At 52.2% G+C, this 13354-nt stretch overlaps 1 protein-coding gene across 2 annotated transcripts in view; it reads right to left on the bottom strand.

Moving 5' to 3' along the window:
• PRKCB (protein kinase C beta) overlaps positions 1 to 11339 on the bottom strand; it is a 129399-nt gene extending 118060 nt beyond the window's left edge. Inside the window, exons 1-2 of one of the 2 annotated variants that reach the window (XM_055804309.1) lie at positions 11046 to 11339; positions 10582 to 10613 (exon numbers count right to left, since the gene is read on the bottom strand). In XM_055804309.1, the coding sequence (XP_055660284.1) occupies positions 10582 to 10613; positions 11046 to 11215 (202 nt within the window). In that variant the 5' untranslated portion in view covers positions 11216 to 11339. The remainder of the gene's footprint in view (positions 1 to 10581; positions 10614 to 11045) is intronic. The other variant, XM_055804308.1, reaches the window with a different exon arrangement.
• Positions 11340 to 13354: the final 2015 nt, after the last annotated feature.

Below are 13354 nucleotides of genomic sequence, written 5' to 3'. Positions count from 1 at the left end.
TTTGACTACTCTAGGTCAATGGCAAGTTACAGAGCATTTTTCCTAAGCCAAGCTGAAGCTGAAGTATTTAGTGTAATGAATGCAAAGAAAAAAAAAACTAAAACCAAATTACTCAGCCTTTTGGGGTAGGCACAATATTAACAATCTTGACAAGCACCGTTTTGCTTACAAGGCAAGTGTTAATGGTCCCCACCAAGTAAAACGCAGAGATGTAATGATCTCTGAATCAGCCTCTCCAAACCATTGCACTGATAAAGGCAACAGATCTGGAGACATGGTAAATAATGACTTTGCACTGCGTCAGGAGCTAATCCACTCAGTGATGCAAATTAAACTCGTGGGCCACTTCCCCCTCACTCCAGCTTCTTACTGATATTATAAAACAATCTTCGTACTGACTCCTGACTTCATAGCTATGTCACTGAGCAAAGTTGCATGAAGCCATTCAAGAGAGCCACGACAACATTCACTCCTCTTCACAGCCTCACTTTCTCATTCTTCTGCTATAACTGGAAATCATGAAAATGCATTTGTTCGTGTACTAAGAGTGTCAACTATTAAATGTGCTTGCTGTTCAGGACATCAGAATAAAGGTATTTAACTGTTCTCTCCATAGGTGAAGCTATTACTGCTGCATCATTTCACATGGCAACAGAAGATGGGGAGGAATCTACCAGCATGATCAGCTACAACACACCAGCGTCACAGCATGAGGAAGAAGAGGAGCAGCTGAAAATTGAGACTGAAGCATCAGAACCTTTTTTTAGCTTCCCTGCTGCTGGCGAAATATCAAACATCGGAAGACCAGATCAGAACTAGCAAGAGACCAAAGTTTTTAAACATGACCCCCAGTCGACAGCAGAGGCACCCCAAGCAGCCAGCCACAGGCATTGCCCTCGATGCCCTCCCTGCACAAACCCTAAAGCTGCCTGCACCAGCAACCACACACCCTGCTCAAGCCCAGCAGCACCCAAGACCTCCCTGCAGAGCCGCTAATTATCTCCCCATTTCCACATCTGCACCCCAAAACATATTAGCCTGTTTTTTTCCTCCTGCTTGGAGCTACAAAGACTTTCTTGATCAGAAGATTGCTCTGGGAAGCGAGCACTCCCACCCAAAGAGAAAAGCTCATAGACTGACACTCTGGAAACATACAGATTTAACTGGATGAAAAAGAGCCAATTTAAGGGGATTTGTACCATAACGAGTCTCTTAGCAAGTCTAGTAACTTGCATGTGCTGGTGCCTATTAATATTGGGTCTTTTGGCAGGCATTGCCTGTCCAGCTCGGATTAGCAGTAAGTATATTCTGCTTGTCATACTTAAACAAGATGTATAAACCTGGCACAAAAGCAAGACCAAATATGGAAGCAAATTATTTAACAGACAAGATGTAACTCAAATGCATTAGATATTCAGCAATCAATGCACATCGGCTGGGGCTGGAAGACATGTGCTCCCATGCTACAGAAGTTAAACTCTGAAAGCAAGCGGCTAATGAGGCTACAGGTGTTTGCCCCAAACACTCACCGATTTGGGGGTGGTGGTTCACATGATGGGAAGAGCAGGACAGCTCAAAACAGCTGAGGAAGGCAGCCCAAATCCCTCAAAAGCAAACAGCTTGAGCAAAGCCACAATTATGCCTCAGGTCAACCGCGAGCCACAAAGACTTGGCCAGCCAGCTTGCCTGGTTTCTGACCACGCACGCCATCCCCATCAGCCTGACAGCATCACCCTCTCAGCTGAGACATGCCAACAGATACGCTGCGCAGGCAACCCAGGCGTGCCGGAGAAGCGGCACTGGAAAGAATTACATCTTCATCTAAACAGCATTTATCAGCACCTAAGTGCAGAGCAACGATTGCCACAGCCCAGGTCTGCCCAGCCTTGGACAGCTGCCAAAGCAAGAGGCACTGTGTAAACAAGACGAGAAACTAACCCGCTTCCACTAACCTCTTAGCAGGCAGGTAATGATGAGTCCTATTCCAGTTTACAACAAGCATTAAAGCACAGATGACAGGGCTGCCAGGGCACCGTCCTGGAGCAGTTTACGCGCTCCAGACCAGCATGCAGCCAGCAGACAATGCCCGTGGCTGCCAGCAGATGCTGGGCTGCACAGCAGTGGCAGCGTGCAGTTTCATCGGCACGGTGGTGCTGCAGGAGCAGCGCTGTTGTGTTTCACAAAATGCATTTCCTTCTGCTGGGAACCACGATGAGCTGTCGGAAGTGATGGTGAGGGCTGACTTGCTGCATAAAGCGGGACTTTGTAAGGACTTGTCATGCTTCCTCCCGTATCAATGAACAATTAAATAATCCTGAACTGGCAAGGAAGGAGTGCTGCTTGCAAGTTATTGTTCTAATTATACAGAATTCAGGTGGCCTACTCATAAGGAAAACATTTTAATTTTATTTTTCCAAGGGAGGCTGGTCTAAGAACAGGACAGATAAATCACTCACATATTAAGGTAATCAGAGCAGAGAGCACAGCTAACACAGAACAGTCATGAGCGTCGAGATCCCCCTCTCAGTCCACAGCCCACACCAGCCCCTGCAGCCCACCAGGGCCACGCGCCCGCCCCAGCACAGCACAGCACTGGGCATCCCCAGTTCCTACCACTCCCTGAGGAAGCGAAGAGGGTTTTTTTTCCCCACCCCCGTCCACCTCACCAGGTACAAACCAGCAGAATTACTTCTCACAGGGCAGAAGGTGTTACAGGAGGCAGTGGCTTCCAGCCATCTCTCTGGGCACAGCACCGGGGCCAACCAGAGCTGAAGAGAGAAAAGCCAAACAAGCAACCTCCAAATGGGGGAACAGCCAGAGCCATCCCTTCGCCTGTTTGAGCCAAGCCATGGCCACATGCAGGGCAGCAAACACTTGGGGTCCACCGTGGAGGCAGCTCCCCCAGCTCAGCTCCCCATTTCCCTCGGCAGCCACCCCTGGAAGCTGCAGCTGTAGCTCCCCACAGTTGAAGCCATTTGCTGCCCTGCAGCCCTCAGCTCCCTGGGATGAGACACAGCAAGGGGGAAACAGAGAAACCCCCTGGGGGAGACCCCACAGCTACTCTCCACGTGGTGCCTGCAGAAATCCTTACCATCCCAGTAAACCGAGCAAGCGCTCAGCTGCTTCTGCCCTTGCACAGCATCGAGTGCCACTCTCACCTAGAGCAACTCGTGGCTGGGAACGCTGCCTTCCCGGGAAGAGTTACAGCCAGCACAGCTACTTCTGTGAATTGCTTCTGCTTAATATGAAGCATTTGGCTGCTACCAAAGAGCACACAACTGGAGCTTTCTTCCCGTCTCCCCCACCCCTCCTGCGGCTTTTGTGGAAAAACTGACTTCTCTGTGATGGCTGCTCCAGGCTGGCAGGACAGGGCCAGCCAGGGTCAAGTGTCTCCCAGCAGCAGCCCCTTCCCTGCTGGGGCAATAGCCCCTGTGCTTAACACTAGCCCTGACAGGGCTGAAAAGCTCTGGAGTGATTTCTGCCTTCATCTGTTGGGTCACTGTCTGGAGGAACGACAGCATTTGCTGCATCCATGTCACATCCCTGCCAGCACCACTGCCTCCCCACCTTGCTCCCGGCCAAGGCACGGTGCCACCAGCAGCAGCCCAGCTCCGGCTGGCTGGCACGGTTTGTCTCAGAGCAGGGAAGCAGCAGCCTGCAGCTGTCCTCTCCCAAGTGACTGTGAACCCCAAGGGACAGCCCTCGTTTCCTACCGCACTCAGGTCCAGATACCCCAACCCCATGCCCCTGTTTAGGTACAAGATTTGAGCACAATGCCCCACTCCAGGGAGCCCTCACAGGGGTCCTGCTCTGAGGAGCGCAGCAGCTCTGGCTCCAGTAGGAGTTTCTGCTAAAACCTGAGGTACAGGACAATGCCAACACAGAGGATGAGCAAGTCCTTGGCCAGACTGTTTCCTACAGCATCATTTGAAATGCCTGGAGGGTCTCTGGATCTTTCTGCATGCTCTGCTCCCTCTTCCCCTTGCCCAGCGATCAGGGACAGCATGCACAACAGCCATTAGCAGAGCAAAGGGTATTATTTGTGCCAGCAACACACAAGGCGACACCAAAGCACGACAATGAAACCCGAGGCTGCACCTGGGATCACTGCACAAGGACTCCTGCTTTTCTGATTTTGTTTCTACTGCCTTTTCATAGGGCTTGCTCTCAGCAACCTGTCTTGGGTTGCAGCCCTTGAAGAACGCAAGGAACAGGCTACCCAGAAGACCTACAGTTACCCCTCTCCTACAGGGAGCTTGTTATTCACCTTTTCTAAATGGCTCCAATTTACGGACTTTCAGAATAATGATTCATAAAGCCATGCTAGAGGAATTAATCACACAGCACCACAAACACCCTCCACCACTGCTCTGTGCTGTCCTTTATGCTGGAGCCTTACCACGTGCATAAAAAGGTGACCAGCCCACGGTCGGACTCTCGCAGGTCCGTAGCTCTGTTTGCGTTAATGTACAGCACTAATCCTCTGCACAGCTGGCTCCTGCAGGAAAAACCCACCCAAACATTTCTCCTGGGCAAAATCCCATCCCACCCACCATTATAAGCATCCCTTCTCTTTACCACACACATTCGATTCAGACCAGGGGACAACACTTCTGATTGTACAGTTCCAAACAGTTCTGCCCTGAACTAAATTATGGGCACAGCTAGAAGTTAATTTCTTAGTCACTGTGATCACGCAACTTATTTGCTGATAAATCCGATGGGGGGCTCCATGGCATTGACAAGCATCTCAGGCATTTTTAGATTTTTGCCTTTTCAGATGCAGACAGAAAAACAAGGAGCCATGCTTGCTGGCTGGGAGGCCAGCAGCGCACCAGAAGGGCTTGTGCAACTACTCTGGCTTGAGTTTCTAGATAAAACCCCATCAGTTAACAGAATTCACACTGTGTTTGGAGAGGACATTCAATCCCACCTCCTGTTTCACACCAGGTATCAAACCCTCAAGGTCTTGTTCTGTTTTGCAGCCCCAGTATCTTCTGCTGGTGGTGAGACAGGTGAGCATCTACCCACAACTTACTGCAAGGATGCTCTACACACCTTTCCAGGAGCCCACGTGCTGTAGGAATTTGTAGAGTCACATGCACGTGAGCTAACAGACATACAGAAACGCCTGTACTGTTGGCTGAGAAGTCTCCTTAGAGACAGCCCTGACATTAAATTCCCCTGGAAGACCCAATACCCAGAGAATAATCATAGCAGAAGCTTGTATACTGCGGTGGCTTAAACTCTGCAGCAGAGTCACAGCTGACAGACACCAGCTAGATGTGACAGAAACCTTCCTGCACCCCCAAGGTGCCCAAACCTCCCCCCAGTGCCAGCTCCAAGACTCTCTGCCCAGCTTCCTATTGCTGGCACTGGTCCGCGACAGACACCCCAGGAAGGAAACTGATCACCTCCTTACCGAAGTCTGAGATAATTTTAGGATGACAGCTATCTCAAGAGATAAGAAAGAAAAATCTACCATGCTAACTGCAAAGGGGGAGGGAAAAGAGAAACCACTTCCACTAAGAAACTCAAAGGAACCCTTCTGCACTGTAAGGAGACACTAATGGGGCTCAACGTATCAAGTGATCCCTGCTGAACCTGATAGCCACCGACCCTGCGCTGCATGAGGCTTCTGCAGGTCCAGATTTCCTTCCAAAACAGCTCTCCTTCCCCAGCTGTGCTCCTGAGCCCAGGTATCTAGTGCAGGGAAGAGCAGGATTAGGGAAACCAGCTCCAGCGACAGACTTTAAAACTAGTCCTTGAAGGAGACTCGATCCTTTGACCGAAACACAAAGGGGCACATCTTCCCGTTTTCCCCGTCAACCCTGTTTGTAGTCACAGTTCTGCAGAACCACAGACCACCTGGTGCAGCACAGGGGACCGGCCAGACTTCTCCTTTCCGTCTGTACCTGCCCCCGGGTGCTGCCGCGGCACCCGGAGCACTGGGGCTCCTGCGCCCAGGGCTCCACCACTACAGTACAGAGAATTGTATTACCGCTGCACAGCTCACAAAAAGCCCTCCAAAATTATGTTTCCAATTTCTGCAGCATTATATAATTAGCATCATTTGTGTTGCAAAAAGTAATTGCAGTAACATTTTTAATTAGTCTATTTGAACACTAACATTTCTCCAGTGTGCGTAATATGTTGACACGAAATTACTGGGTTTGAGGCAACTCAATGATTGGAGTTTGTTTTGCTTTTGTTTCTCACTTGCTTAATACAGTCAATAAAAGCATACGCTGAATGCCTGCGTGAAGTTAATGGCGACAAACCAAAACTCGCAGCAGCAGCAGGAGCTGCAGTTGAGGCCAGAGCTGCTCTGGGTTTCGCTTCCGTCTGGAGGGCAGCAGGGGGGAAGGAAGGGTGGGTTTTGAAGGCAGATAGCAAGACAGAAATACTTGCTTCAAAGGTAAGGCCTGTGTGACGCTTTCCAGCTGCTTAGTTTTGGTATCAAACGTTGAACTGTGAAAACACAAAACAAAAGAGCACTGGGTTTGGAGGATGGGGAGAAGGAAACCTGGAAGGAGGAATTATGGTTGGGATGAAGTCTGGAACAAAATTAAATCTGAAGAGTATCTTTGCTTACTGAGTCATAACCAGGGAGAAGGAGGAAACATTCTCCCCAGAGAAGTTACTGCATGAGATCTAAGCATCCATTACTAAATTATGCCTGCCTTTCCTCCTTTGCTCCCCACCCCACCCCCCCACCTTCTCTTCAGGAATCAAGATGCCTCTTTCCAAGAGCTTTTCTACCTTGTACACGTGAAAGCAGTAACAGATGCAGGTTATTTTTTGCTTCTAAGTGAGAATCACGTTACATGGCTCTTCACCTCTACGTGAACACCTCTTCCAAAGTTCCTAGGGTGGAAGCCCAGCTCAGCTGCCACGACAGCAACTCCAGGTTAAACAACCCCAGCTCTCAGTGAGGTGCCCCCCCCCCAAAAAAAAAAAACCCGTCCAATGCAGCTGGCACCCTCATCTGCAGAGGGACCAAGAGCTGCTTGGACAACAGGAGAAAGATACCCAAGGATGCCAAGGAGTGAACACGAGCACAGAAGATGAAGAAAGGCTGTCAGTTCCCAGAAGCAGCACATTCTGAGAACAGGACCAAGAACTTCACTCTCGACAGCTTTCAAACCAGTTCCCTTTACCACCCTGAAAGCACTTCCTAAGTTAGGAGAATGAAGACAGCAAAGCCATCGGCTGTGACTTTGCCACAGGTCGTTCCTTCACTGAGACAGCCTGGAGATAACGAGATGCAACTCTCTCTCCCTCCTCATGAATTCCTTGGTAATGGTATCAGACAGGTGGATCTTGAAACCCAGGAAGGGGAGAACACATACATCCCTCTCCCTTTGTTATTTATGAGTTCACATGAGAGCTCACATACCTTTCAGCTACAACAGATCGTTTGTTAACAGAGTCAGAAAGCCCCCTCTGCACCTCAGGCTGATACATGATTAGTGCACAACCAGTTTCCCCCAGGAAGAGTTCGTCTTTCTGGCAGCTCCAGGCACATCCACAGCACTTCTGTCTTCCAACACCCACAATATATTGATATTTTTTGTTAAACTGCAAGAACCAGTCCTGCTCCTCAGGACCGCCTGCGAATAGACCTCCTGCTGCCCAGCACAGAAATGCTTTCTGGCTCTGAAGACAGACATTAAGCCCAGGAAGTCTTAAGATGCACACAAGGATAAGGAGGAGATTGTATACAAGGATAAGAAGCAGATTAGCAGGCAATCAAGTGGCATTTGCGGTATCCATTAGTATTTCAAGCTACAAAGACTCAGTTTCTGCTAACTTCCTGCCAAAAGTCACAAGTAATGAGCTAATTAACAATCTAATTATTGCAAATGCCCTAGAAAGAAATCAGGGCACTGGCAAAAACCTACTTGAAACAAGCATGGCCGTAGGAAACTGCTCAGAAACAACTGGCATGTGCCTTAGCTACATTTCCAGCCATCCCACTGACCAACGGGATAAAATAGTTGCGGAAGTTGTTAAAAGTTGAGTTAAAGCTGCATTCAATAAAGGGAGAGCTGAACACTTAACAACCAAAGCTTACTGCAAGCCCTGTAGGGCTGAAGAAAAAGAACCACTAAACAAAAGCTAGCCCTGAGGTTTTTGTCCTTCCATGTAAACATTTACCAAGTTCAGCAGCAACGGCAGCACAACCTGCGGGGCACAAACCTAAAGTCTAGTGCTTCTCACCCACAGGAGTGGTGCCCGGCACCACCCGGCACTACAACAGCTCTGGAGCAATAGCTTGACCCACTCCGGGGGCAGGAGCAGCGTGCGATGCCAGCCCTGGCACTCCAAATTCATCCTCCCACTGCAGAACCACCGCTCTCCCTCCTGGAAACTGCCGGGGTAGCTGTGATTTCAAAGCAGATGGCAGGCAACAGCAACTTCTAGCTCGTGCTCGACTTCCCAACCTGGAAGCGTTCTGCACGGAGACACAACATGCCTTCTGTCATGGGGCACCCGACTGCAGGATGCTTTTGCTGTAATGAGGATCACACCCGTGGTCTACCTTGCTAACCAGAGCGCTTTCACCTGGGGGCCTCGGAACCTCGGAGAAGGGGATGCATGTGAAAATCCACAGAAGATAATCAATTTTAGGAAAGTATCTGGGGTAAAGATTGGTCTGTTCCACATACCACAGCCTGCAAAATCTCCTGCTGCTATACAGTAATGCAGTTTTCATGTCTGTAATACCAGAATAACCCAGAAACTGTTTTTTTAAGGGTCTGTTACAGATCAGTCACACGCCTTTGGAGACATCACTGAGCAGAGTGTCCTGCTGGCGATCTTACTGGTGTTACTGCAGCCTTGAAAGGGCTCCTGGTCCAAGACCCACAGGACAGGGCTGCACTGTTGAATATCTACTGCCATGGGGAAGGTCACTCCTTTTGGGGGCCAACTGCTATGCGTCAGCAAGTCTGAGACCACCCTCATAGGTCCCATTTACTGATCTCACACCGAAGACTGAGTTTATAAATGTCTGGTTAAAAACATCTGAGGGTAAACCTTGAGAAAAGGGCACAGTTACAGATTTGGACAATAGCTCCTAACAGCTGGAAGACAGACTTGAAATGACTCCAGTTATCTGACACTGAATGCTATCGGTGGAACTGAGCAAAGCACTAGAAATGAGACAGGAAAAACCCTGCTCTGCCAGCACGAGTCTCCCTAGCTTTTCTGGCACACTTCAAATTTCAGGGTGTTGTGTTTGCACCAATACGACTGGTATGATGCTGCCTGCACCATAAGGAAAGTCAGAGAATTAACAATTAGGTAACCCAGGGAAGACTCACACTAAGAGATAGAAGCTGCACAAAACTCCCCTAAGTAATGAAACTCAGCTGCCCATGTATGAAACCTCCAGTACCAGGGGAAGCTGTGACCTTGAGTAACACCACTAGGACACATTTTAGTCTCCACATCTGCTTTCCTCTGCTTGCCGACAGCAGCCCAGGCCTTTAGGTAGGTGTTTAGGAGGCAGCAGGGAGATGCTTTTGGTATTTGCAGGTTATACTCCTAAAGCAAGTATTAAGAATGAGTATCAGCACCACTTAGATTGGGCTAGACTTACACTGCTCCTGCGAGTATCTGCAGAGATGCTCCTGAGAGCACCCAAGGCAGAGCCCCCCTGCCTGCAGCCGCAGCACACACAGAGCTGCCGTCAGAGACTTGGACCCACCACAGCACCTCGGGGTTTGGTTCTGCGCCACACCACAGCCCAGTGGGGTCTGCTTTCTGCTTCAGATACGGATGAAAGCGGCCAAGATGAGCTGTTCTTGAGATATTAGAGCTGTAACAGCTGTTTTATTTTCATGCAAAATACCTCAACTTGGGATTCAGCCACTTACCAAAATAAAACTCTGCCTCCAGTACTCACAAGAGCAAAATTTCACCACCAGCAACTGCAAGCACCAGGCTCGTTTGAATGCCAAGCCCAGACCCTGACCAGGGTTAGCTAGGTTAGCTGCCAGCACGTGCGACCCACAGTTAGGCTAACTACAAGAGCACCAAGCGACCGGCTACAGGCCAGTTAATTCATCCTAATTTCCTGAGGGGACAGCCAGAATCCCGGCACTGTCAGAACAAGGAATTCTGGTCGTAGTAACCCTGAAGTTATTGCAACATATTGTTGTAAAGCCTCAGTTCTCCCCCTGGCAGCCCAACTAAGCCACTCAAGTTGCTCCAGGTTGCACAGTGACAGCGCCAGCCGCCACCCCACCCCCCCCGCGGCCCTTTTGCCGTTAAAACACGGGGGTTTGTGTTAACGACATTAAAAACAATAAACTTCCCTCTGCCTTTTTGGGGGGATTTATGTGAAGTCCTGGGCGCTTATCTCCGGTAACGAAACCCACCGGCTTAAAAGCACCGACCAGTTGCTCGGTTGATTAAAAAAATGACTAAGCTGCTTCCCTGGCCTGGGCACGGCGGCTCCCGGGGGTGCTGCCCGCCGCCCCCCAGCGATGCTCCGCGGCCGGGACCGGCCCCGGGGGTGGGGGACAGCGCCTGCTCCCCCCTCCCCGAGCCCCCCGGCGGCGCCACACTCACCTTGACATTGGAAGCCCTGCTTGCCGAAGCCCCTGCGGAGAGAGAGGCGGTGTGAGACCGGCCGGGCCCCGCAGCCTCCCTGCCCACTGGGGGGGCCCGGGGGAGCGGGCAGCGGCCGACTGGGGGGGGGGGGTGCCGGGGCGGGGGGGTGGCGTCCGGCTGGGGGGGCACGGGGGGATCTCCGGGGGGATCTCCGGGGGGGGGGGAGGGGAGGGGTGTCCGGGAGAGCGGGCAGCGACTGGCTGGGGGGACCCGTGGGGCCTGGGGGGGGGGGGGGGGGGACGGGGGGAGGTATCCGGGGGAGCGGGCAGCGGCCGGCTGGGGGGACCGGGGGGGGGGGGTCTAATGAGGGGGGGGAATGGCCGGGGGAGCGGGCAGTGGCCGGCTGGGTGCATCCGGGGAGAAGCTGAGGGGGGGTCCGGGAAGGACCCCGCCGGGCGGGGGCCCCGGGAGAGGTCGCTCACCAGATGAAGTCGGTGCAGTGGCTGCAGAAGGTGGGCTGCTTGAAGAACCGCGCCGTGAACTTGTGGTTCTTCACCTCGTGCACGTTCTTCTGCCGCAGGGCGCCTTTGCGGGCGAAGCGCACCGGGCCCTCCTCGCCCTCAGGGCCCGGCGCCGGCGGCGGCTCAGCCATGCTCTGCTGGGGCTGGCGGCCGCCGGCTCGGCTCGGCCCGTCCGCTGCAGCTGGAGCCGGGCTCGGCTGCGCTCGGTACCTCTGGCTGCAGCTGGCGAAAAGCACCGACACACACCCGGGCACCGCCCCGCCCCTCATCTACATAACGCCTCCGCCCCGCCCTCATCTGCATGGCGAGCCCCGCCCCCGCCGCTGCTCGGCATGGCGAGCCCCGCCCCCCGCTCGCGCCGCTCGGCTGTCGCCCCGCCCCTCCGCATGCTGATTTGCATAACGCCCCGCTCTGTGGGGCGGGGGGCGCTCCCTAGGGCACAGTGGGCGGGGTCAGAAGAGGCCCCGCCCACACACTCATTTGCATGTATCATCTGCATCCCCTCGGCGATGCTGCCCCGGCCCCGCGGGGAGAACCCGGCCGGCGGCCCACGCGAGCCCAGGGCACACGGGGTGACCGGCAGCGGCTCAGCGCCGTGGCAGGGGCACCATCCTCTCCCGTGGCCCCCAAACAGGCAGTGGGGGGGGGGCGAGCAGGGGTCAGCAGAGGGGGTTAAGTAATAACAGTGATTGAATAGTGCTGGCGGTAATCGTAACAGTAAGAAAAGCCCAGAAGCGGGTAACCCTGCCTTCCCGTCAGCGGGGGGGCAGCTGCACCGCACGGCATATGCCTGCTGCAGGGCTGGCGGTGGGAACGGCGTTTCCCCCACATTCCCCCAGGAGCCCAACGCTTCCCGCTGTTAAGGCCAGAATGATGCTGCTCTACCCTGATTTTCTGCACAACACAAGTCAGCAGCAGGAGCAGTAAGCTCAGAGGGGAGATGCAGGGGGTGTGTGAACCCCAGCCTGGCTGGGCGCTGGGTGTGGCAGTGGCTCAGGGGCCACCAGCAGCCTGGGCAGGTCCCGGCTCACCTGCACAAGGGATGCAAAGCCGACCAGCTCAGCAGTCCTCTCAGAATGTTTTTTTTAAAACTTACAGTTCAAATAACGACCTTCTTTTACCCAGCCCACTGAAAACACCTCAGCTGAGCTGCACGGAGGAGTTTTCAAACCACATTTACCATTCACCTTTCTTGCTACCTGCTGGCATTCACAACCATTGAAAATCAGATCTGTCAGCATCCTCCTCCTCCGACGTCCCTGTGCCAGCCTGGTGCTGCATCATCCCTGGCCTGGGAGCTGAGGAAATGAAAATCCAAATGAAAACAGGAGGCAACTTTAACTGAAATGTAATCATGAAAATATTTCTGTGAACAAGTCTTTCTAAATTCTCATTTGTGGGATTTAATTCTGGCTCTGCAGCCATGTGATCGTATTCCTTCTGTGGCCCTAGACCGTCCCTGCTCCACTGGGATCCAGCCCTCCATCCTACAGGCTCTTTCTCTGAAGAACGCCCCTCTGGCTCTATAGAATTAAACACCCGGGAGGCTTACCAGAAATAGGCCCAGAGCTGTTATTAGGCAGCTGCTTTAAAAGGTTCATTACAATAATAAACTGTAGCTGACCTGTCCTGCTGATGTCGCCTTTCCATAAACAGGCTCGTTACTAAGCCCCAGTGCCATGTGATTTCAATGCTAAGAAGGAGCAATAAATTGCAGGGATCCCTCCTCGTGCTGTGCTTGTGTCAGAAGGAAATGAAGGGAAACCTTGCGGAGCCCTCCCGTGGCATGCTGGAGTGAGCGGAGGCCAAGGTGGTGCTTTTTCTCCCCGTCACCGCGCCAGCCTGTGCTGCGGGGTGTCTTCTGCTTTGGGAGCGAGGCCCTATTCACCACTGGTTTGCATATAGAAATCTTCGCCACAGAAGTAACTCCTGCAAGCAAAAGAATGAGAGCAATAATGAAAATAATAACAGGTCATTTTGATTCCTTTCCTGTGTACTTTCACGAAGGAAAGCGGTATATTACCATAAGTGCATGCTGCACTTAACATGTAACCGTGCCAGGCTGAATTCTTCTCGGTTTAATTGTAAACTCTGAGCTTTGCCTGTTTCTTCTCTGCTGTTCTTTTACCGTATGTACCCATTTTCCAAACACAGCCCGCATAGCTGCTGCATATGAAACCCAGCAGCAGCAGAAACCACTGAGAATATGTCTTTAACTCTGCGCTATAAGTATTGATGATCATGTTAGTGTTCGTGCACAAGCTTTCTTC

The sequence above is a fragment of the Falco peregrinus genome, chromosome 5, assembly GCF_023634155.1.
Source record: "Falco peregrinus isolate bFalPer1 chromosome 5, bFalPer1.pri, whole genome shotgun sequence".
Lineage (NCBI taxonomy): Eukaryota > Metazoa > Chordata > Aves > Falconiformes > Falconidae > Falco > Falco peregrinus.
The sequence above is the reverse complement of the archived record's forward strand: the minus strand, read 5'-3'. Positions and strand labels throughout refer to the sequence as shown.